This window comes from Tauraco erythrolophus, chromosome 6 (assembly GCF_009769465.1).
Source record: "Tauraco erythrolophus isolate bTauEry1 chromosome 6, bTauEry1.pri, whole genome shotgun sequence".
Taxonomy (NCBI): Eukaryota; Metazoa; Chordata; class Aves; order Musophagiformes; family Musophagidae; genus Tauraco; species Tauraco erythrolophus.
Window position 1 is genome coordinate 45750574 of NC_141470.1, and position 25940 is coordinate 45776513.

At 34.2% G+C, this 25940-nt stretch overlaps 1 protein-coding gene across 3 annotated transcripts in view; it reads left to right on the plus strand.

Annotated features, from left to right (window-relative positions):
• The window catches only part of TTC6 (tetratricopeptide repeat domain 6), a 65222-nt gene that overhangs the window by 9631 nt on the left and 29651 nt on the right, over positions 1-25940 (plus strand). For all 3 annotated transcript variants that reach the window (XM_086613773.1, XM_086613771.1, XM_086613772.1), the window contains 8 exons: positions 3775-3905; positions 7228-7437; positions 15010-15169; positions 15671-15775; positions 16804-16905; positions 19144-19206; positions 21180-21616; positions 23326-23809. In XM_086613773.1, the coding sequence (XP_086469899.1) occupies positions 3775-3905; positions 7228-7437; positions 15010-15169; positions 15671-15775; positions 16804-16905; positions 19144-19206; positions 21180-21616; positions 23326-23809 (1692 nt within the window). The remainder of the gene's footprint in view (positions 1-3774; positions 3906-7227; positions 7438-15009; positions 15170-15670; positions 15776-16803; positions 16906-19143; positions 19207-21179; positions 21617-23325; positions 23810-25940) is intronic.

The following is a 25940-nucleotide window of genomic DNA, read 5'->3' on the forward strand; positions in this document are numbered from 1 at the left end:
AGTCCTTGTAAGGCAGAGATCTAGTCAAAATGAGAAACCTTCTGAATACCTAAGGGCCTTGCTTCAGCTGCTTCTTCAGCTTCTCCTGCTGACTGTAGTTTGGTCCTGATTGCCTCTCTTTAAGCTGCGTGGAGAAAAGGATAGAGAGAGGTAGACACACACCTAGAATTCCAGAGCATTAGCAACCAATTTTCCTGATTAATTTTAGGATAGCCATGAACCAAAGATGCACACAGCTTACCCTGAAGAGCTAAGAGACAGGGGAGCAGTGAAAGTGAGTCACAAGGTGACAGAGTGAGACAGAAACTCCCCATCAGTCCTGGCACTGCATTCTGCAATGGGGCTACAGTAGACATGATGTAGAGCCCTAAGCGACCTGGTGGTGCTGGCCTGAGCAGTTCCAGTTGGCAGGCATTCTTCTACAGCTAAGGATTCAGATTTCCTAGCAACTTTTGTGATAGCAAAATTATTTCTATTAGGTGGGTTAGAGTTCTTCTGTTGAAGAAAATGAATGAAAATGAAATTCTATTACTTTTTAAAAATTCAGCTAAATGAGATAAAATATTGTGTTTTGAAATTTTCCTTATGATATTTATCTGTCTATAGGTGAGAAATGTTTCTAATCCTTCAGTAACTGAAGTATTATGTGCCATCTATACTTGGCTATAATGTTTTATATAATTAATAATGGTGCTTGCAGGTAGTTTTTAAGAGTATAATGTGCAACATTAAATATGCTAAATGATGTGTGAATACACAGTACAATGTCACTGATGGTAACCTTTATAATATCCAAGAATATAGTAAGATTATTTTTACTTCTAAATTATATACTATTTGCCAACTATTTGTTTCACAGTTATTTAAACAGTACTGGGGTATTGTGTTGTTTTTTAGACAGTATTGTTTTGGGCAACGTGCCACTTTGTAATGCACTGGTGGTATTGTTGCAGCAACACCCATCAGTGTGCGTTCAGTGATCTTACAACACAAAGTAGTTTGCAAGATTGGCACTTGAAAAGATAACATATGTTTGGGTCTATTTAACATAAGTACTATATAGTTTAAATATGTTATTATTTTACACATTGAAAAAATAATGGAGACAAAATTTTAGAAAAAGAGAAATGGTTTTAAGAAGCCATATGTGTGAGTTCAATGCTCTATCACATCCTTAGCAGAACTATTTCTATACAGAGTAACGGCAATGTACTGTATATTAGTATTTCTACAGAATGCTGTTCATTGGCATGTTTTTGTGACATCTTTTTTTTTTTTTCAAAATTATTTAGCTTTGCTTAGTGGGCTGCATGGCCCATGCAATTTCAAGATAAATTGATTGATTGTGCAGATGAGCTTGCAAGTTTGGTTATACACAAAGCAGTCAAATGAAAACATGCAGATATTTACTTTAGATACTGTGATTTTACATTACATCTGTAACTGAATTGCATAAATATTTTGATTAAGAAGTTGTGTATTAGTTCACTGGTGTTTCTACAAAGAAAATGAAATAAAATATGGGATTATATAAACTTAAAATGTCCGTCTAGTAGTAAGTGTGTTGGCTCATGTTCCCTGATTTTAGGCTTATAGGAACTCCCCTCTACTTAGTATAGTCTACATAATTCATTAGCAAGACTGTGTTGAAGTCACCCGTCAGTCTATTTTATGAAAAATGCAAGATCACAGAGCATTGGCTAATGATTTTAAAATAGTAGCTGCTGTAATTTTAGTTTTGGAGGTTTTCATTAGCCATGTTGGTGTCTAAGACATCAACAAATGTTAAGTATTTCTGTTCCTTTGGATATCGTTTATGTAGCAGTTTTTTCAAATTATTTGAGTATTTGAGCATTCTGAAACTGTTAATGGCAATGCATCCAATAAGGTCACTTTTTATTTTTTTTTAAATTGGGCAAGAGGTCATGGCAGAAACATTTACCTGGCATTTAAAAGCAACAAATCATAGTCTTTGGCTCATTTTAATGTCACATTTCCAGATAGACAGATTGCTTTTCAAACTTTTCTGCATTTCTTATTTTTGTTGGCCTATTTTCTCTGTGTAAAATTTTGATTGACTTCCAGTTTTGCTGGTAAACATACAATAGCCAATTTCAGCCCTTCATATTTTTTCATGTATGTGTTGTTATAAACGGTGGTGTTGGTTTCAAAAATAAACCAGCAATAGATGAAACCATTTTAATTTTGAATAAGACTTTTCAGAATGTAGTGACTCATTTGGGTATCTTCTATAGTTCTCAGTATCTTTTACTTGGTAATTTGTTTGTTAAAAAAAAATTTTGTTTGTTAACTATAAACTTCTATAATTTTTTCATGCAGTGATTTTTTCTAAGGACTTAAATATTACTGAATATACCAGTAAATATAGACATTGTGCCAGTTATATTCTGGAATAAATAAAGTATGTTAGTGGATGAAGAATAGTAAAATCTTAGACTATTGTGATTCATTTAACCAGATACGTGACTGAAAAATCTTACTTAGAAAGGCATTTGGTCACTACAGTTGTATTCTTTGGATTCTTATATACTTCCGTAAGGCTGACTAGCTTAGTTATTGCCATGGTATATCAGGAAGAGCTGGGCAAAAAAGAGGACTCACTTCATGAGACAGAATTTTTTTTTTTCAAGACAAAGCCCTTTAAAATTCATTTTCTCCACTGTGTTGTTCTGTTTCTGTCTTTCTTTGTGATGCTATGAATATAATTCTTTAATTTCTTGAACATTCTTTGCTGTGTTCTGTATGCAAGCTTTTCAGTGGAGTTCAGAAGAATCCTTTTTGTTGATGGCACTGCTAGTCTGTTTTAGGAAGATGTTTAACAGTTTGCAGGAAAAAAAAATGTAGAAAGGTTGAGGTTGAAAGAGACCTTTGGAGGTCATCACAATATGGAAAAAGCAGCACAAGGGTATAGATTCTGGAGCTGAATTTTATGGAATAAATGCCGACACTTTGGCAGCAATGATGACTTCAGTGGTTCCTTTCCCTTGCTGTTTGCTCTTGTTCCTGGATTGCAGTGAGCTGCCCCCAGCAAAATTTCTATGTGGGGACACTCTACAAAGGTAATCAGAGATCTAGATTAATTTCTGCCTTCTTTCCACAGTTTTTTTTTAATTCTTATTTTTTTTTATTATTTATTTTCAACACAGATCAGTTATCTGATATATTTCACAGTGTGAAAAAACAATTTTTGGCACAACTGAGCAGGAGGTGCTCTAATAAATAGGAATGAGTAGCTGGAATTCCTTGCATCTGTATTCCTGCTGAAGTTCTTGTATTTAATAAACAACCTTGAAGAAATTTCTAAAAATGTCATCCTTTAAACCACATGTGTCTGTTTGAATTTGCATAAAAATATAAACCAAATTTTAGATACATTCATGCTCTTCTATGTTTAATAGTTCTGAATAGTAATATTATAATTTTGATGCTCTTTTGATTATTCTCTTTGTAATATATTGAAATACACTCATGTTGTACACTATTTAGAAGTGTAATTCAGGTAGGGCAAATTGGAAATTTTGTTTTATCACACTTCTCTGCTTATTCTATATCCTGAATAGCTGTGGGTGCTTCTGTGATCTGCATAGTGACAGCAATTCTAAAGTACTCTGGTTTAATAGAATTGTGTTTTCTGATGGTCAGAGTTGCTTGTCTGCCATTGCTCCTTGTTCTACTCCAGAGTGAGTGTGAAAATATCCATATAACTTATGAGTTTGTAACATGGAGTTTATCTTCTGTTCATGAACATTTTAGGCTCCATCCTTGGATGTGCTACGGGTGGAAGGAAAAGCAATATCAAAAATTAAACCAGATGAAATTCAGAAAGAGCTACAAGAGGAACATTACTTGCAACAATCTGTGCCTTGTCAGGCTTCAAATGTCAAGTAATTTTAAAATCTTATTTCATTATTATGAGAAAAATATTGAGAAGGCATGAAGTTATTAGTGCATAGCATGGCAAATAAGTTTGGCAAAGAAATAATGCCATGCCCTCAAATTTAGATCCAAACATTTGCAATTTCTGATCTAAATTATCAACTCTAATTTGGTATCTCTAGTTTTAATTTGCTATTTATCTCCTTGAAATAGTTCTGACACAGTTTTTAAAATCCAGAGGGCCTATTCAGTCTTCCTGTATGCAGATGAAACTTCTCTTGACTGCAGCAGAAACTGAAGTTGCTTATGTGGGGGTTGAATTTGTCCATACAATTCCAAGCATAATCTAATCAAAATAATTAAAAACAAACAATGGAAAATACCACAAATTTAATATAAGCAATGCCAGCTGTAAGTCATCATCTTTAAATAGAGAAGATGTATTAAAAATTCATTAACTTGAATTTGTATTACAGTCAGTCCTTGTCTGAAATTCAGGAGGTTTTACATGGTGAGCTGTAATTTAAGGCCAACTGCTTATTACCTTGCTCTTGTCATAGGTTGTATCTGTCGTTCTGTAGTAGGAGTGCAGATTACAAAAGTAGTACAGACAGTGTCCTAATTTAACTGATCCTGTCCATCCCATGTCAAGTGAGTCTCTCTAGTTTTATGGTCTTCACTGCTAATAAGATCTTTATAGATAGCTTTGTTTAGATGTACCATAGGTTGCTTCTTCACTTCTCTATTGAGAACACGAGGTGGGGGGAAAAAGCAGCAGCTTTAATTATTAGCTTTTGTTGTTCTTAGGGTCCTGAAAGGTCTATTGGATACAGAAGAGAGACTTTTTATGGCAGGCCTAAAGTTTGTAAATGGATAATACTTTCAATTAAGTAGCTGAGAATAGTCATGGGAAAAGAATGCTTAAGTTTATGAAACAGTCAAATTGGCATTTAAGTGACCCTTTGCATGCCATTGCTTATCTGCATTGCTTAAAGATCATTTGGTTAGCAAGATTATATATTAAAACAAATAGTGTCCACAGACAATGAGTGTTTTACCTTCAATAAATACTTACTGTCAGATTATCAATGGTGCAGAAACTTCATGATTTTCAGAAAACCCGTATTTAGTGCATTAAGTGAAGGTAATGTAGGCCACACACATAGTATTGTTTTTTCATGTCCCCCTTTTTCAAAGAATGATAAATAGTCTGTTTCAGGAGAGTGTGTGCTGTAAAAACATTCACCTTTACCTGCAGCATGCCCCAAATATTTCGGTTTACATTGATAAAGCATTCAGTTAGTTTGTTCAATGAAATGATACTTCTATACAAAAGCCGTAATGATGATGCAATTAAAATAACATTCAAATTGTTTTTATTTATTTAAAATTAAATGACAAAACTGAGAGGAAAAAGTTCTTAGAGGATTTAAAAATTATTTTGCCTGCCATCATTTACAGAAATTGCTGCAAATGTAAGTTCAAAGTTAAACTGTTTGCCATATATATTTCTTTTTTAATTGTGTGGTAATTGCATTGGAGAGAAAGTGAACTATGTTGTAGCATCTTGAGGTAAACCACTATAAACATTTATGAAGATTATATACTCTCTATTGAGTTAAAAAAGCAGTGTGAAATATTTTTTTCTAATTTTAAATTAGTGTGATATACTTATAAAAGCACAGATCTCTGATTTCTCACTCCAAAACAGTTACTTATTTCCATTTATGCTGTAAATGTATTCAATTAATTAAAAAAAAATCTTTTATGTTAAATGGGGTTGCTGTAAGCGTGCCTTAATTCCTTGTCAGTCTCACATATTGTGTGACTGAATTGCTTTTCAAACTTGATATTTCATTTTTATGTTTAACTTTAACATTTTATTTCATAATCTTGATGCTATTCTCATTCAGGCAAAAATGTCACTGATTTCAGTAGAGACTTTGGATTCTAAGATCTGGTGAAACTGTCTTGTTGAAGAATAAAGTAACTAGGCTCTTTTCTATATATTACATTTGTATAGTTTGAAATAAATATTTTGAGCAGTTTCAATTAAAAGAAAAAACTTATTGACACTCTTTCCTGTTGAGTTGTCATGTGCCTATAAACTTAGGGACTCAAACTATATTAATGTAATCGATATCTGGCATATACTTGATGCGATAGTTTCTTGATTGTGACACAGTTCTGTTTTATTACACTGATTTTCGTGTTTATTTTTCTTTACATGTGTAATGTTTGTTTTATTTTTTTGCTGTCATTATTTTTCAGAAAACATAAGCAAACATAAAATATTTTTTAACTTGAATATGTATTGCATGATAAATCCATCTTGTATTTTTCCTTACTTCATTTTGTAGTTCTGGCTGATTTCCCTTTTATAATATCCGTTTATAACATACGGCATTGTTCTCAGTAAAACAAAAAAACATGTTGAAAGCGTCATTGTCTCAGGAGAACCTTAAAAATAGTTGAAACTGAAAACTCTTCAGTGTAATTTCGAAGTGGAATTGCAACCATTTTAATTTGGGTTTTTCTCTTAAAGCATGAAGGCACTTGTGAGCTTTAATTAAAAGTAGAATATATCTGGGGAGCCGTTTCTGAGTTTTTTACATCTCAGACGTTTTCCATATACTGTTCTTCACATTGTAACTGTCTGCACGTTAGACATTTATTAACTTTGTAGAGTTCATACAGTAGCTGGAGACTGTTTTTAGAATTTGATCCATGGCCTGTGGAAGTCAATAGACTTTCATCACCTTCATTACAACTTAGATTGGAGGGTTAATGTTAGAATTTTTTTAGTTATTAACTTCAAAGATAGTCAAAGACCCAGTGTTTCCTCTAGAATCAACAGCTGAATTGAAAAGCTAGGAGGAAGTTCAAGTCATAGCATATCATAAAACTAATTTAAAGTTTCAAGAGTATTTACAAGGTACTCTGTCATGGCAGAAAATTTGCAGATGAATATATCTAACATTTTAGCATACCATTTATTCACATACCCAATTTAAGCTGTAACTTGGTTTAAGTTTTCAATGCAGCAAGTGAAAGTTCTACTTAAGTTGGGAAAGTAAAATTGTAACTACTGCACTTATTTTTTACTTTAAAGTTATTTCCATCATCTTAGCTTTAACCTGTTTTTCTTTTCTAAATAATATGACCTGTACTTTTAGTAGAAATTACTAGGCACTTTATGCCAAATATTTATGTTAGCAATTTATGTCCTATGGTCTGATGTATGTCATGATGTAGTATTTGATAACCTATGTACTGTAGAATATAGACAATGGATATTAAGATTCTTGATTTCTTTGTTTTCCTTTCTAGAGATCTACATTATCCAGGCATTCATCATCTGTGTACTGCTTTTCCTTGTTTTATATTGCCTCCTGATTTACAACTGGTCTCTAGAGTGTATCATACTTTAGAGAGAAGAGGTCACAATATCTTATTTACAGCAGAGGACACATACAATAAGGAAGAAGAACCAATGTGTTCCAAATATACTTATTTGAAAGAGCAAGATGAAAGAGAAAGGTATGAACGTACTTATTTTCAGACTTACTATGATTTAATTAATTTTGTAAGTTAAAAGATTAAATGTTGAGAAATAATTTCATGGTGTTTCAGTATTTCGTAGTTTCAAAGAAGTGGCAAAGAAAAAGATTTGAAAAAAAATTGCCATATTTGATAGATGTGTTTTAACATAATTAGAACAAGGGTACTAAAGGACTTGTATCTGGCTTAGAATGTAAAATGTTTTGTTTATTTTTAAAAATAAATTGCATTTTCTAGGCATATTTAAAGTTATATGTCACAATTTAGGTTATAAATAGTTGAATTTTTATACCTCATTCTACTCACATTAGAAGTCTCATTGAAATAACAAGAAATACTGAACAAATAGAGCAGGCTTTCTGTGAATGTAAAATTCTGCAATAGTAAAAGGTTTAAAGTGCACACCCACTAGCCCTTTATCACAGAGACAATCTTACCTCAATCCCGATTCTGCAAGCACTTAGGAACAAGCATAATTTTAGGTAATTGAGTGTAGTTCTGTTGAGCTCAACACATGCACAAAGCTGAGCACAGACAGAACTGGAACCTAGATAAACTTGTAGTCAAAAGTATTCATTGTATATGTAAAAGGAGCTGAAGTAGAACGAAATGCATAATAGTTAATTTTTCTGAGGTTGATGCTGCACGTAAAGAGATCTGTCAAAAAATTTGTTCTATAAGAAGTAGTGAGGAAATGTAAATGGATTTTGGAAAAAACCTACTCACTTTTATCATCTTACTATACTACCATTTTTTATGTTTTATATTAGTGAATTCCTAAATATTTGATTTTTTTATTTGTATTTTTTGAAAGTGTTTTGCACTAAAATAATGTGCTTATAAATGAATATTCAGCATATTCTTTTTTAATTGCTTATTAATTTGGGTACATTTTTGCTTTTTTTGTGCCTTTTTAGTTTATATAGTAATGTCAAAAGATTCAGAGTTGGAGCCTTACTACTCTCAAATTTTTCTGGGCATTTTTTCGGACTGGTAGTTTGCTACTTACAGTTTCTGTGTATCACCAGCTCCAGAAATATAAAATTATTGCTCATAAAGTCTGTAATGATCTAAAGAATGGTAGAGTGGTAAATAAGGATAAGGCTGGGTCAGTTTTACAGGGCAATTTATGTAGCTTGTTAACTTGGGCTTACTTGAAAAACATGTGTTTTAGTGCAGCCAAATGCAAGGTCATAAGGATAAGAATAGGGAATTAGGGTCATCCTTTGTAGGAAGGGAGATTGTATCCTGAAAAGCAGTAACTTTGAAAGGAGCTTTACAGTCTTGAAAGATAAGCAAAATAAGATGGCTGTGTAATACTCTCTGAATTTTAAATTAAACATGTTTACCTTAAAATAGAGGAGGTGAGATGTTAACAATAATGTAGAAAAAAAGTTTTGGGTTTAGAAATATTATGCAGAGCTTTGCTGTTCCAGGTAAATGCTCTAACAACTGAGATAGTCATGTCACTACTTGTTCTCTCTCTTGGCTGCATGACTTTTGCATTCTTTTCTGCTCAACAGCACAACTTCCTGTACCCAGAATGGTCAAATAATCTAATAGTGAGTGAGGTTTGAATCCTCAGATAAGCAACAAATTCTCATTTCCTGGCTCTTTTCTTCAATAATGAATTATCATAAAAAGGCGGAAAGCACCACTCTGCTTTTTTCCTGTCTTATAAAAGAAAAAATAATTAATCACCTTGTCCTTCCTTGAAAGAGTGGATGGCATCCATGCTTAGAAGAGGGCTTCATGTTCTGGATTTGAAATGGAGGGAAATTTCTGCCTACAGCCTCTGAAAAATCTAAGTTCCAGGGGAGACAGCAGATTTCCCATTGGCTAAATCTGTGATTCTTCTTCCTCCATATGAAGGTTTGTAGGAATGTTGTGCACTTAATGCACTTAACAGAGTGTTCCAAATACCAGTCTAGGAAAGCAAGCAGAAGTGTCAGTTCCTGTATGTGATCTCTCCTTTTCTTGAATACCAGTTCTGTATTAAGACATTTTAAAAGATCATAGAATCATAGAATGGTTTGGGTTGGAAGGGACCTCAAAGATCATCTAGTTCCAACCCCCCTGCCATGAGCAGGGAAACTCTCCACTACACCAGGTCGTTCAAAGCCTCATCCAACCTGGCCCTGAACACTTCCAGGGATGGGGCATCCGCAACTTCTCTGGGCAACCTGTTCCAGTGCCTCGCCACCCTCTGAGTGAAAAATTTCTTCCTTATATCTAATCTAAATCTCCCCTCTTTCAGTTTAAAGCCATTGCCCCTTGTCCTGTCACTGTATACCCTTGTAAAAAGTCCCTCTCCAGCTTTCCTGTAGGCCTCCTTTAAGTACTGGAAGACTGCTGTAAGATCACCCCGGAGCCTTCTCTTCTGCAGGCTTCACAGCCCCGATTCTCTCAGCTTGTCTTCATAGCAGAGGTGTTCCAGCCCTCGGATGATCTTTACAGCCCTCTTCTGGACCTTCTCCAGCAGCTCCATGTCCTTCTTGTGCTGTGGGCTCCAGAGCTAAACACAATATTCCAGGTGGGGTCTCACGAGAGTAGAGGGGCAGAATCCCCTCCCTTGACCTGCTGGTCACGCTTCTTTTGATGCAGCCCAGGATACGGTTGGCTTTCTGGGCTGCCAGCGCACATTGCTGGCTCATATTGAGCTTCTCATCCACCAGCACTGCCAAGTCCTTTTCCTCAGGGCTGCTCTCAATCCATTCTCCGCCCAGCCTGTCCTTGTGCTTGGGACTGCCCCGACCCACATGCAGGACCTTACTCTTGGCCTTGTTGAACTTCATGAGGTTCTCACAGGCCCACCTCTCCAGCCTGTCAAGGTCCCTCTGGATGGATGCCATCGTGTCCACAACACTACACAGCATTATGTTGGTTTTACACAAGAGATATAGAGTTGGTTTGAATATGTTACCTGCATGGTATGCTTTCTGATGCAAGAGGATTTGCTAAATGAAAACACAACAGTCTCAGCAGTTGAAGTTTCAGTCTAGACAAATTGAGAGTAGCTGTAAGATTTGAGTGTATAGCAATGAAAGCACCAGCTTCTGAAATTATCCATTACTTACGGCCTTTAAATCAAAACTGGATTTATTTCTGAGGTAAATCCTGAGTTTCACCTAGGAAATTGTGAGCTTGATGCAGGAATACAGATGAAATTTTATTATCTATACTATTTAGAAGGTCAGGTTGAGTAATCATGATGCTTCTCTCTGACCTTAAAATACAAATCCATAAATTGCTTTATGAAAGTTTTCAGTCATTGAATTCTTTTGATGTAGTCAAGATTACCCTAACCATCAAGGATGGCATTATTTCAGGGTATAGAGTAGGCCCTAATGTTTCCCTTTGGTTTTTGTGAGCTTTTGCTTCTGTCAGGAATTCGGGTAGCATATGAATATCATTCATAGCCATAACTGGAGTGTTTGCTTTTGATTCAGCAGCATTTTCTGTCTATTGGACAGATACAGAGAGGGAGTATAAGGACTCAATGAGAATAAGGACACTGATCAGCATTTTAATCAGGGGTTTCAGCATACCAGTAGACCAGCCTTTAACCGTTTTGCAGGCCATGGTGGAAGGAAGTTCTGAGAGAATAAACTGAAGGCTGTAGTGAGGTTTTCTTAGATGTCAGAGGCAGCATGAGGGTGGGCAAAAAGATGCCTAAAAAGGAAAAAAAACCCAACTTTAGGAAATCAATGATGGAATCAGAGTAACAACAGAATGCAGAGTAACAGAGTACAGAGTAACAACAAAAATACAAGTTATTGCTTTTACTGATCTACAGATGACAAAAAAGGACTGAGAAGGATTTGAAAGCAGAGGAATATCTTATATTTGAATCAGCTTCTCTTTTCCTATTACTTTGAAGAATGGGATAATGTTCAAAGCAAGAAGCTGTGATCTTTACAGCAGCGCTTTGAATGAATGTGAATAGAGCAAAGTGATGCTTGTCTAGGCTGGATAAGGAAATGGATGCTGCAGCAAGTGACGTCTGAAATTAATACTAGGCTTTAGCTTTGTAGAGAGATTAGAAAAACACTTTAATTTTAGAATGTTGTGAATGATACCTGTGTTCTGAGTCTGCGTGAATGATGGATTGCTAGCCATAGTGATGAAGTAAGGAAGTGTAGTGGGAGGCCATGAAGGTTGAAAAGGGTTGAATCGTAAGATCTTTATCTTTCAGCCTCACTGAGGTAGCACTGGCAGCTTGACATCCCAAAGAAGAAGTTCATCTGATATTTTGTTGGTGCAGAACAGAGTGATGAATCATGATCTGATTCATTACCATGGAGAGGGAACCTGTGCATGCTCTTTGACTAGAATATTGCTAGAAATAGAGGAACAAGAGAAAAGAGTAGAGGACAGAACCCCTTGAAATACCCAGGAAGCTGAAGGAATTAGATGGGAGTGGAACGAGGAGAGACGAATTGTAGAAGCTATGGGAGGATGGGATTTGGAGAAGAGAATGATTTGGTTTTCAAGAAGTAGCCAACAGGCTGAGGAAATTGAGAGTGAATCTGAGCTTTATGAATCAGTAGAAATTTGGGGGGAAGAAATTTTTACATTGAGAGCTACATTCCCCAGAGATGAAGAGAATTAATGTTTAAAAAGAAGTCTGTACCAAAATTCCTTGCTGAATTCATTTAATCCTCAAAATCTAGAAAACGAAATTCTTTGGAGCACTGCCATCTAGTGGCACCATCTATCATCATCTTCTGTTTTTAATTTCTAAAACTGGTTGCCTTATGTGATGCTTGAAGGTCAAAGGTGTCATTTACCTGCCACTAATTTAGGTCCGTTTAAACTGTTCACATTTCATTACTGACCAATTCCCTGCATTTAGCTGACTTCACAAATGCAAATGATCTGTTTGGAGGTAAGCGTGATTTCTGTGTAGTGGATAGTAAAATTTGAGTTACATTGTCAACTGGTTAAATAGCAATAGATTTATCTTTAGTTTTTTTCACTAGTTCTGAATTATTCTGTGGAAGAATCTTGTTTGACTGTCAAAGAACCCTACAGTGGTAGGATTTTGTGGTAGCTTAGATCAGGAAAGCGATAATTTTCTTGCATTAAAGTCTTGTCTTCACTATGAAAAATATCCACGCGTTTAAAAATACATAAAATTTTTCATTCATGTCTGCAAAAAACATCTTGTAGAGCAGGGTGTATCAATTTATCAAGATGTAAACTTCCCAAAGTCAGCTACAACTCTCTTCTGGAATTGACTAATTTTATTTCATCAGATAGCAAAGGTGCCTTGCTTTTGCTCTCTTGTTTAATCTCGGCAGTCTGTGGACATCAGTTATCTGAGAGTTAAAAAAGCTACTTTTTTTATCCATGAAGACAAGTATTAAGCTAAATATATTTTTATGAAGGTTATATATGGATAGTCAAACCTGTTCCTGGCAGATATCCTACAAAAATTTTAACGAGATTTGTAGCTTCATGTTATGTTTGTTAAGATTCCTTCATGCAGGAGTGCCTGCATCTCCCTGAGATATTCTGATTTTACATTTTTTTACCAGTAGATGGAAACAGAATATTATTAGATCAGTATGATTATTACTTGAAGCTTTCCTCCATGTTCCTTCTCTCTTCCTGAAATGAAAAGTGTAAATGTTGTTTCACATAAACTCACAGTTGATTACTTAGTATAAACTCCTGGAACTGAAAAGTATTTATGACAAAAGTGCCCTAAAAGAGGGGAAGCTCTTTTTACACTGTTCACTTAAAACACTTTTAACTGCCAAATGCTAAGGAATATTTTAATTGTTTTATACCTTTTGTATCTTGTATAACTTTACTTGAGATTCCTTTTATGTGGATACCCACCTTGAAGAGTCAGCACCACCAAATACTTAGATGTAAAGAAAAAACTAGGAAGGCCAAACACTTGTCAAAAGTTAGATTTTCAGTTCTTGTTTTTCTTCTCTTTAAGAAATAGGTATTTTGTCAAAGTTTCCACTTGAAGAAAGGAACATTCCAGAAAGAGTTCAAGAACTACTCCTAGATCCATAATCTTTCTCTCTATGTAAGAGCTACAACTTCTGGGCTAGTGCCACATTTTAAGGATTCCTTTTTAACATCCAAACGTACTTCAGAGGGCATTTTGTTTGCTAAATCCAATGGCTGGTTCTCAGTTATGTTAAGATGCCCCCCTTGACACAGTGTTCCGATAATTTAAATAGATCTTAAATGGAAATACATTGCAATTAGCATAAATGAGAATCAATTCCACTATAGCAGATATGCATCTGTTGTGGTTTAGCATCTGACAGTGAAATTGCAAGTAACACTTGCAAAAAAAGAGAACACTTTAGTTCCATGAATGCACAAAGAAACTTCATTATTAATTTAGTGTTTGCAGAAAAACTACCCCAAACCTGACTAACACCAGTAGATGTCAGTGTTGGCATGTGCCAATGTGTTGAGAAGAGTCAAGTGTTCCATGTAATGTGCATTTTAATATGGATACTGAATATATGAAATTTAGTGTTTTTTCTTGTTCTTTTGTATATATATTACATATTTCACCATTTATTGCATTCTGTGCTTATAATTGCTAGTACAGTAAGAACTGTATAAGTGAGAACTTAGGTCATTTTTTACTATAAAAATAACTGAGAAGAATAGCAAAAAATATAAATGTAATTTTTACTTTCTGTTAAATAAAAATATTAATTATAATTTTATATATAAATCCTATAAAGCATCTATTTAAGCAATAAGTGTTAATAGTTGTTGCTGCTGATCTCCAAAATAGTTTTACCAGCTTGGTAGTAATAATAGATTCTTCAAATTTGGATTTCCTTTTAGAGGTGCCAGGAACAAAGGAAATAGAGGTAGAACAGTTATTACAGCATTTTTTATGTGTGTGTCTATATATGCATATATAAACATGCTTATGAGTTACTGTTTTATGTAAGTGTTCACTGTTTTTGGAAATCGAAATTGTAGATAGATAGGAAATTGGGATGTGTAATTACTTCAAACTACAAGTTTCTAAAGTGAAATATTCCTTTTGTGAGCTGCTTGCCATAGGCAGATTTGTTTTAAAAGGGGGCAAACAAAAAAATAATCATAATCCAGTCCCCAAGTAATCAGAAAAGGTGTGGTTCAAAACCAGCTAGACATTCTTGCTGAAATCAGTTCTCTTTGGCATTTAAGTGTATCTGACTGTAAGCACAGCACTTCAGTGGTGTATTTGTCATGCATGAAGTTATGTATGTAATGCATTTCATACTAATTTAGAGCTTAGTGTTATAGTTTTCTTGCAACTTCTGTAATATACACCATGGACCTGATCATGAAAGTCGTTTTAAAATTATTTGGTGTGTGACTACAAAAATTACAAGTTTGGCACCAGGTCAGTCATTTCAATCTGTGGTTTAGGAAAAAAAAAAGTTTTATTTGTAATTTATTTCTAATTTGATTTGGCTTTTAGCTAATTTTATTTGTCTTTAACAACCAAGCTATTTTGTGCTGTTAATACCTAACATAATCAGAGTAATTTATTAATCTTTTATGTTGCTGCAGAATTTGTTATGAAGGAGTTCCTATTTCAGAGCAGTTCCAGAAAAATCGGACAGATGGAATTCACTTTCTTCCGTCTCATACATCAAAAAGCGTAACTGAATGCCAAAAAGTAGTTGAATGCTGTCCTAAAAAGCCAGAACTGCAACTGTTAGGAGAGAAGGTAAGAAGTAATTTTAATAAATGTGTACTGTACACGCACAATCCTCCAAATGAAGACACTATCTGGGGGAAACAGAGATGTTTTTTGTTGTTGTTGTTGTGTTATGCAACAAAAGAACAGAACACTTCGGAAATAAAGTTCTGCTGATTTTTCAACATTTGACAATATGCCATATAAAAATGTATGTGGAGTTTTTCAACAATGGGGAGTGTTGTTCTGAAACCTCATGCCTCAGTGCTTAATTCCTTCTCTGAGGTAATAAAATATGGTAATGTGCTAATTAGTAACAAACAAAAACACTAAAAGAGCAAACGAGGTAGTTCATTCAGGCTGTAGAGCCCTACACCTCTTGGGATTTCTTTGTATTTGATGGAGTTGTTCCTGTCAAAATCATGTTTAGCGGAAAATAGCTAAATTTATCACCTAATAGTTCAGATTCAGTATAGGGATTTATAAAATGGGTTTATGTTAGCTGATAACTGAATTGTGTTGATTTTCAAGGTTTCCATTTATCCAGAAGCTTTAAAAATGTTTTGGGCTCCAGCTCCACCAAAATTCTCTGCTCCAATTTCTTCCTTAAAGGAAATTTTATTTCCTTCATATGAGGTAAATATTTTAAATGTATTTTTAGTGTTCCAATCTTTTGCAGATATATGCATCTTTTTCTAACATTATATTTATTAACTGTGATAGTTGTATTTTATGCTGTTATTTTATTAACACTTCTGTATATTGTAAGTACTGTATATAAGTTATTGTATATTTTGTAATAATACATATTTAATAGTATTGTTTAATTTAATTTTCTACAATAATAAAGTTTCTGGTAGTAATAATTCTTAATTTCCACTTGCTATTACATTATCTTGCTTAATGTCTTTATATGTATGTTGAAAGCTACTTTTGTGTAGTTTTTATTCTGCTATGCCATGCTGGGAGTGACTTCTATTAAAATATAATAATATATTTCTTACTTTCTCATTTCAAGGCTTATTTTAGAAAATGCCAATGTTTTTGAGTTTTGAAATGTTTTAAATGTAAAATCCCCACTGTGATTACATTATTGCAAGAGATGAGGTGTTCATGTAAAAGAGTATGCCTATTGTATGCCTGTATTTGTAGCACTCTGCACCTTCATATGACAAAGGTTCCGGAGAAACTAGCATTTTGTGACCAGTTCACACTCCTGTGCAAAAGATAAAGTACATTTATGCACGGATTAATTGATAGCAGGAGTAAGCCTGGCATAGAGCAGGAGTAAGCCTGGCATAGTTCACCACTTCCTAGCCTTACTATGACCAAATGAACAGCTATGTTCTTCTTACTATATGGACTACTGCAACCTGACATAAATTACCAAAGCTAAAGATAAAAACTTTAGACAATCAGGTAGCAGTAATCAGTTTCCTCAGCTCTCTGCCTCTTTTTCACCTTGTAATTCCTGATCATATTAAAGAACGTGCTCCATCAGTAGCCCAGGGTAAATGGGTTCTGTGATCTTGGTCTAGATCATCATAAATTTTAGCTCAAATATGTTATAGTCTTTATTTATTTATCTGTTACTATGTTTGCTATAGCTGACTAAAATAACAGTATTGCACACATTCAAATATGCAAATATATTAATATTTCAGAGCCATAGTATTGAGGATGTTGTATTTGAAGACTTTTTCGCTGATCATGAAGAAGAGTTAGAAGCTGAGCAAGATGAGAATGATTTATATGATTATGGACTGGTGTGTATTACGGTACAATTTTTTAAAATGTAACACTAAAAATTAGGATTAGAGAAACAATTTGTAGTTCAAAGTTCTAGTCATAAAACAAAATAGTTCTATATAGTTGACTTCTAGAAACAATTTTATGTTAGGCATTTATTCATTTTTTAAAAGGTGGATAATGCTAAATCTCATTTTTTGAAACTTGAGACTGTGCTTGGAAAGAGTCATTGCATGTTTTAAAGATGCTTCTTATTTTGCATTATTATAGCACTAGGTGAAGATTTAGAGGAGAGCCTGTGAAATAAATAACAGATTTCGAGTAATATGAATCTCAATGGCGATGTTCCACTATGCCCAGACATCTAAAAAAATGCAAAGGTCAAGAAGCAGAATAGGGGAAAAGAGATATTTCCAACAGTGTTATTTTTTTTATCTAGAATTTCACTGACTGTAATATTAAAGGATAGACAAACAAGTGTATGCAAGTGATTTGTAAGGAAAAGGTTTAAGTATAGTTCTAAGCTGCAGTGTGGGTCTTTCCAGCTACAGAATCTTGACTATCTCGAACATCGTTGATCTAGTTCATGGAGGCAATGTAGGAAATGAGAGCCAGAGGCTCCACAGAGAATTTGAAGCGCCTAATAATAGTGTTCAGTTATATGTGTTTACATAGGGTTAGCTATTTCAAGTGAATAGATCCGAGAGATGAAAGTGGGTAAAAGCTTACCCAAATCCCACGGGAAGTAAGCTGAAAATATTTCTTTACCAGAGAATTTGAGGTACTGCTAAGTGTTCCAGTAGTTAAAACACAGCTGAAACCTTGGAACTGTCCAATGATGTTGCTGAGACCTCAGCTGGAACTGAGGAAAACTAATGCATGAGTGGATGTATTTGCAGTCAGAGATGGGCAAACTGAGGCTAGCACATTATTATTGCATCTGAGCTCCCAGGTGTAATTTAGTGTTTGCAGGCATTGTTTTATATTAAAATTTAGGGCTCCATCCCCAAGTTTGGACTTGCAGTTAAGCAGTCAAGATCTGTTGGATAATGTGTTTCCTATTTGAAGGTGAAACATGCTGGGCAAGACATGCTCACTTTTGTCCTTGAAAGAAGTTTTTTTAATACTGACTATGGCTATCTGAGAATGTGCCATGCAAAAGTATGTGATTTATAGGTGACATGGAAGTGGAGCAAAAAGAAAAAATTCAATTATGATAAAGGAACACTTGCTGGTTTGAATGTTTCTTGCAGGAGCTGGCTAGAAATGATGAGGAGAATCTTATTTAGTATGTCAAAAAAGAAGAATTCTGCGATCAGCTTTGCAAATCTCCATCCTCTGACAGCAGCAACTTAAAATAGTTATTTTGTGTTTGACTAAAAACTATTTGGAATTTTGCATCTGTTTGACTTCAGGCACAAAGAGGTTATAGCTGTTTATGTAACTTTAAACTGTTTTGGAATTGTCCAGCAGAGATGAAGAGTGCTGGTAGTCCTTTGCCTACAGGTTGAATGGGCCACTAGATATAATAATTGAAAGTAATAAAGTCTGCAGTTACTAAAATACTATATTTTATTCTATGCTTACTTGAGGACCTATTTGGAATGTTTCTTTTTTACTAAAAAAGAAAACTTGTTATGGTGCAAGTAGGTCTATTAACAACAACAATTAAAAAGAGATGAAGCACATACAGATTCTCAGGAAGAAGTAATATTCTCATTGGAAATTATGGTTGTGGTAATGTTATGCGGCCATTTTTTTGTTGGGGATTCCCAAGATAGGAATGTGACTGTCATTTAATGCTAAGTGAATATGACACTTTTAAGAAGTGTCTGGCTTAAAATATTTCAATTGGAAAGACATCTCCAAACAAGCATTAAATTCACTAGGTGATCAACAGCATGCATATTCACAGTGTGTTCTGAGATTGGAGCATCTGCAGCACATACACAGAGCATGTCCACTGACTGTGCTTGCTCTTTAGCACTAATCTATGTGAGTACATTGAATGTGTGTCGGATTTTTTGACATCTAACAGTGGAATGCACTTAAGACATCCAGAAATCCAGACAAATGCAGTCTTTACTTCACTCTGACAAAAGTGAGGGGTATTTATTGGTGAAAATATGAATTTATTTGGACATTGGCTCTATTTTTGTCAGTCTCTGCTTTTAAAAGCAGAATGTATCCGAAAGCTCTATTTGTATGAGGCTCAGACTAACTTAGACTTATTTTGCTTTTTGTTTTATCTATAGACAAAAAGTTTACTGAGAAGGTGCCACTCCTTGCCCAATTTTTCTGACAGCGAGACCTCAGAGGTATTATTTTATATTTACTTGTATTTGTTCCCGAACTGTGATTTTGTGGAAGAAATTCTTCCACAGACCTAAATTGAACTTAATATGTTCCTATTAGATGCAAAAGTGAGAGTCTCAAAGGTCTTTTTCAAGTGAATTGGCTACGTTAAATATGAGAACATAGCTCTGCAATGAGAGCTCCTGTTAACTTCACAGACATTTGGATAGAGATAAGTGTGAGTAGTCTGTACTCCAGCTGTCCTGAAATGAGTGGAACAACATGTCCGAGTAAAGGGCTGCGGTATCAGGTCCTTGAATTTCAGACATATCAGGGCATCAGTGTTGTCAAGTTTCCAATCTGTAAAGTGCTATGTAGTTTTACGACTACTGAAGTTAAGCTGTTTCACAAAATACATAAAGCAGTAATAAACGGTGCAAACTTTACACTTGTGCAAAGATGACCTTGATAGCATTATACAAGTAATCTTTTATTAAAAAAATTGATTTTGAGTAAGAATTTGAGGAGCATGTATTTATTTAGAACTTCTATATAGTCCATAAAGACCTGCTTAAAATGTTGTGACTATGTTATTTTAGACAGATATGAATCATGGCGGCAGTTTGTATGCAACGATAAATAAAATAATTTAAACACCAGATTTGCAATTTGAACTAAGTATTGATGCTTGATTTTTAAAATACTAGTTTCATGTCCGAATAGAAGTAATGTTGAATTCAGCTATCAATCCTTTAGCAAAAATTTGCATAGTTCATTAAAAGAATTTATCAAGTAACAATTCAATATTTATGCAATTTGCAGTCAAACTATTTGATTTGGTGATAAATGACAGCTAATGATAGATATGTATGACAAATGATAGCTTCACACTGAGTTTCAGCTTTTTAATACACCAGTATGAAGTGTAGATTTAAAAAAAATATTATTTTCATAAAGAAAAGCGGCACACTTGTGACATTGATATTTCTTTTTATCTTTTCAAAACTTCACAGAGGATAATACATTACTACAAATAAAGAATGAAAAGTATTTAGTTACTTAAATGGAGTGCTTTAAATTCTTAACATAAACTAAAGGCTGATGCAGCGTCTTTTTAATAAATATATAAATTAAATAATTCTTAGCAGATATCTCTAACCAAGCATTGAAAAAGTGCTTATTTGATCTAATTAAAAAAAAATTCAAAATTATTCAATGTTTCATCTATTTTTTTCATTGATTTGATTTATTACTAATAAGTGTTTCCCTTTGTAAATTTCAGGCAGTGGACATAAAATTGCATTTTAATTTCTTTGACAAAGATTTATTATGCCTAGATTTATAGTGCAAATTAGTGATCTGGAATTAACAAAAAGACAGAAGCAATACATTTGTTATTGCAAATAGTACTTGCTTGATAAGCAATAATAACTAAACACCAGAGAATAACAGTTATTCTTTTGATTTTGATTTAGACAGACGATTCAGGGATGGGGGCACAAATTATGACGGTGCATAATTCCATTTAAGATATTAACTGTGTTTCAATATAATACAATTGTACTTCCAAACATTTTACAGAGTCCTCCTCTCTTTTCTTCTGAGTTCATGAATGTATCTTCGTTCATCTTTTTGTGAATGTCACCTCCAGAGACGTATATTGTTGATTTTAAAATTTAACTTTCCTACAAGAACTAGGGGTATTTAATTCATATTTCTTGTGATACTTTTTAGAAAAGATTGATTTTAGCCCTTTATGAGCTTTTGAATTAGTGTTTCAGATCTCTTTGCTTTGACACATATCCCAAAGTATGCAGATCTTTTCCCATTAAATACTATAATTTTTTTTCAACAGTGTAGTCCCCATCTCTCTCTTTTTTTCTCTTTAGAATTTTATATAAAATAAAATCCAGTCCGTTAAAACTAAGGAAATGTGATATATAAATCTTACTTCAAATGAACATCTAAATAAATTAAATTTCCTTTTTTTTAACAGACAAGTTTGATTAAAAGATCAGTCTCAGCTCTGGAGATGACTGCTTTCAAAGATGAAACTACGTTAAATATGTCAGCTAATTTCAAAACCAGCATGCAAGAGTTGAAGGTTATGAAGCAATGGATAGCTGAGCCAGAGGTTGAGACAGAGATCGGGAAAAGCTCCCCTACCAAGCATCTATTGAATCAAATCTGTGATGATCCTCAGTCAATGCAGACAGACATACCAGTAGAAAAAACGCCTACTTTGACTGGACAAGAGGATAGCAAGAATGACATTCTTCTTGTGGAGCAACCTCAAAAGGCTGGAATTGAATACACTGTTTTCCCAAGAAGAAAGAAAACAAAGAAATCAAAGAAATCAAAGAAAATAATAAACCTTAGAAAATTAGAAGCTGTGATTAAGAAATTAAATCAACCCCCAAAGATTCTTAAAAGGTTTTCTTTAAATAATGTGTATTGCCTTTTTAAAGAATGTATTTTAATTTGTAGCCATATTATCTAAATACAGGTTTTAACTTTTTATTGTTAACTATTGCTCTGAAATTAAGTAATAATAGTTTGGTTATTTAGGAATAATGTATATTTTTTAATACAAAGAAAACATACATACTGCTCAAGTATCTTTAGGACATTTAGTATATACTATGCTTGAAACAGAAATGGTGTTGCTTCATGCAACAAAAGAAAAAGCTTTATCTAAGTATAAATGCATAATTAAAATGATCAAACTTCTTTCTTTGGAAAGACAAGGAGGAAATTCTAAGTTCTTAGGAAACCGAAATGCTAGGCTGAACTAACCTCCTTTGTACCATGAACTTTGTAGATTACATCAAACAAGTAGTTTGCTTTTTGCCTTTTGTTTTCCTGTATCACTCTAAATATTTTTCTAGTGAATGCTTGTTGTTTACGTACTTCTGATATGGGGTACCTTAGAAAATATTCAAGCAGTAAGAAAAAAAAGAAAATATATTAATGTTCTTGCTATTTTTTGATATTTCTTAAAATACTTATGCTTGAAGTGTGACCTGCAAAAAGATCTCAAATGTTGTCTTTTTTTGTGTACAGTTATATGTTATGTGTCCACATTATACTTACACTGATGCTCAGGTCTGGTCCTTAAGGCCAGCTTTCCATTCAGCTTCTCCTGTTTTCTGCTTTTAGGCACCTTTCAGTATGTTTATTCCTAAGAAAATCAAACATACTTAAATGGTGTGATATACTGGTATAGTGAGCTGTGACTAAGGGACAAGGGGGCCTTTTCCCAAAGTCTTGTTTTAGACAGCAGTACTGTATGTTCTTTGCGTTCTAAGGCTTTCATATCAGTTTTGCTAAACCAAGAGATCTTCATCTTTATACCGTTTTGCATGTCATTCATGCATGGACCTCCTACATTTTAAATTAAATTTCCTTTTTTTTTTCCTACAAGGATCGTTATGTATAAAATATTGTAAATATTAGGTACATAGGATTATGAATATATATATATCTGTATAAAATATTTTCTCTATATTCCCTTCTGGTATTTGCTTCTGTGTAAGCAAGGCTAGTGTTTGTGATAAAGATTAAGCTTTTCTGTTAAAGACTTCTGTTTCTTTAACTTTGAAGTCTCAAGCAGATGTTGACAGTGAACATTTGTGAAGGTTCTCATCTTGGAAGCGATGAGTTTTCCCAGATTATTGTTTTGGAAATGCCCTTGTAAATTCAAGTGTTTTTTTTTTTTACCCCTGAGTGGTGCTGCTTCTGCTTGTAGTCTCATGGCCTCTTCCTAATATCATTGGGATCCATCATTGATATGCATCCAGGATTTATCATCATTTAGCCAGGCTGGTAATGGCCACTTTGAAATATTGTGCTTTCTATAGGTTTATCACTGTCCTTGTAAACCAAAGTTAGAAGCTCTTGGATGAAATAAGCATGCAACTGCAAATAAGTGCTGAAGGTTCTGGGGACATGAATCATTCAGAACAATTGTGCTTACTTGCAGCTTCAATAATGGTTTTGATAAATGACTGATAAATTAAAAAATTATCATTAACAAGAGAGCTAGCAATAGTTTTTTTAATAGTTGCTGACTGACAGAGTGCAATTTGATATCATTAATATATCTAGGAACCTTTATTTAATTTTAATATGTTTTTCCTCAGGTCTGTGTCTCTGGGAAGGCTTCCTATTCATGATACATTCAGTATCAAAGTGTCTTCAGCAATCAAACAATATCAGAGCCCCAGCATCCCTTGTTTGTTAGATTTTGAAAAGTTTGCAGAAGTGAGAGGTGGAATTCCAAAAGAAATTTCTGCCCGCATGTGGGTCAGTGGAATATGGAACTGCTGGTTTGATGAAACTTTCCCTCCTTCTGAGACTGCTTCTGGGGAGGATACTGAATTACAAAAAGGAACTAAGATGGTGGACTCTCAAGAAGCAAATCTACAAATAGAACTAGTTGACTCACTACAACCTGTTCTTCTTGAAGGTGCAACAGTTAGTATTGAAGATTTAGAAAAAGAAGTAAGAAGACTGACTGAGCTAATAGAAAAGGAAGAGCATCCTTCGGCTTTTCACTACTGCAGGCGTGGAGCAATACAAAGAAAGTTAGGCAAGTTAAAGTCAGCTATGGATGACCTGGAAAAAGTAAGTTTAACGCCAAGTTTAACTTCTATCAGGCACTTTTTTTTTTTTTTTTTCCCCACACTGAGTGTCTGAGTTCTTCAACAGGTGAAGAACTAGAAACAGGAGAGCTGATAACTAGCTGAACACTGCCACCTTTTACCTTTGTATGGCAGCATGATCCAAGTTCAGTCCCGCAAGAATGAAAATGCGAGCTGTTAATAAACTGTGTTTATTTACCCTAGTGTTCTCCCAGCACCATAATGTTTCTTTGGAGATCCTTGCTCAGGATGCAACGCTCCTAGATGGAGCTGGAGATAGGATAGACAAAAAGGCAGAAAGTCTTTTGCTTCAAGTCTTGCCGCTGGCAAAGCTGACAAACGTTGTTAATTTCTGCAAAAGCATAGTGAGCAAATAAATTGAAAAGTCATGTGTTTCCTGTTTATAATTAAACTATCTTTTGTCACTAAGATTTTATACAGTAGTAGTAGTGTTTTTCTATGTATGTTTATTTTTTCAACACTTTTAAGTTCCCTTTATAGTGCTACAAACCTGCCGTTACTTCTGCCCAAGACCTGCACAACTAGAAAGAAACAACCAAAACAGAATTAAAACACTGCTGAAAAAACAAAAATTAAAAGAATATTTTTAAAGTCTATAATGTAAACGTGGAAGCTGTAAAAGCTTTCAAAGGCATTCTTTAAGCAATGGTTTAGTTGTGTATGTTTGTGAAACCTGGGTAGATAAGTCATGTGTTGTACTTTGGATATGGAATTTTCGTTGTCATTTGACATCTATATTACACACAGCCAGTCATAACCAGGTTGTGACCCTGAAGTACTTCATCCTATACATAATGCCGTACAGCTTAACCGACTCTTAACTCAGCTTTTAATAGAGCATTTGGTGTTTGGAGAAGCAATCCTCAGCAGCTGCTTAGGGGTTCATGATCCTGGTCCTGCAGTGCTTGATAATGCAAGATTGAACCGGACCTTTTATGTTGATATTGCTGTGTGAAGGTAGAACACTACCAATCTGCCAGTGTCCCGGGAAACAATCTGAACAACAGGCACCTTTAAATAATGTAAATACCATTTATTTTGGTAAAGTGCAAAGCTTGATTGTTGGAATATTTGGAAATGTCTGGAGGAAAGAAACACTGAAGTACAATACTGTACAATGATGTACAATACAAGTACAATGTTGGTTTCTGCATTCCTTTCAGCCAACAGTCTCAAGCTACAATAAATTTTAAGGAGGCTCACAGTGTGTCCTGCTAGTGAGATCCACCCTTCAGATTTTACTCTATTTATAGAGTTTGTCTTTCTCAAAATGCATATTGTCTTAAGGTGAAATTTCCTTTTATAACACCATTTCTTTAATGCTTCTTTTGAGGATAAATCTATATATTTTATTTTATTTTTAATAGGACAGAGCTACCTATTTTATGTACCTGCAATCCATGCATATTACCTTCCAAATCTCATCAATTATCTGACCAAAAAATTTACTCAATTATTATGTCTTTTTTTATTCACTCCTGACTTTAGAAACAGACTATCAAGGATCTGAAAGACTAAAAATTCCACACTCTGGCAAAGTGTTTCATTGACCCATGGGCCAATATCAACTGTCAGAATTGCTTGCCATTTTTATTGCATATTTTAGTGAAAACATTATTGACTTTTCTCTTTAAAATATGTGAACATAATCTGTATGTAGTTTATGGATCCTAGAAATAGGTTATAGACCAAAATTCGAGAATTACTGTTGTAGCAGTACAGGCTCAGATTTGTATCAGTCTCTATATTAATTTCCATATCGCTTTTGAGTGTATGTTATATGCATAATGAATACATGTGAAATATCCTATGTGATTAGTATTATCTGTCAAGTGTTTTTTGTTAGGGAATGTTAAGGACTTTTTATAGGAATCCTAACAGCGTTGTTTGAAAAGCTGATTCCTTTTTCACAGGGACAGGTTAATTATTTCTTACTTTCAAATAGAAGAGCAATGAATGAGATTCTTTCTAAGCGTCTCTTCCCTGGGATTCTCCCAGAACATATTCTGACTTCTAGAAATAGTTCAGATAAATATTTTAAAGCAATCATCAAACATGGTAATATCCCAGCTGGTTAATATTTTGTGCTGAAT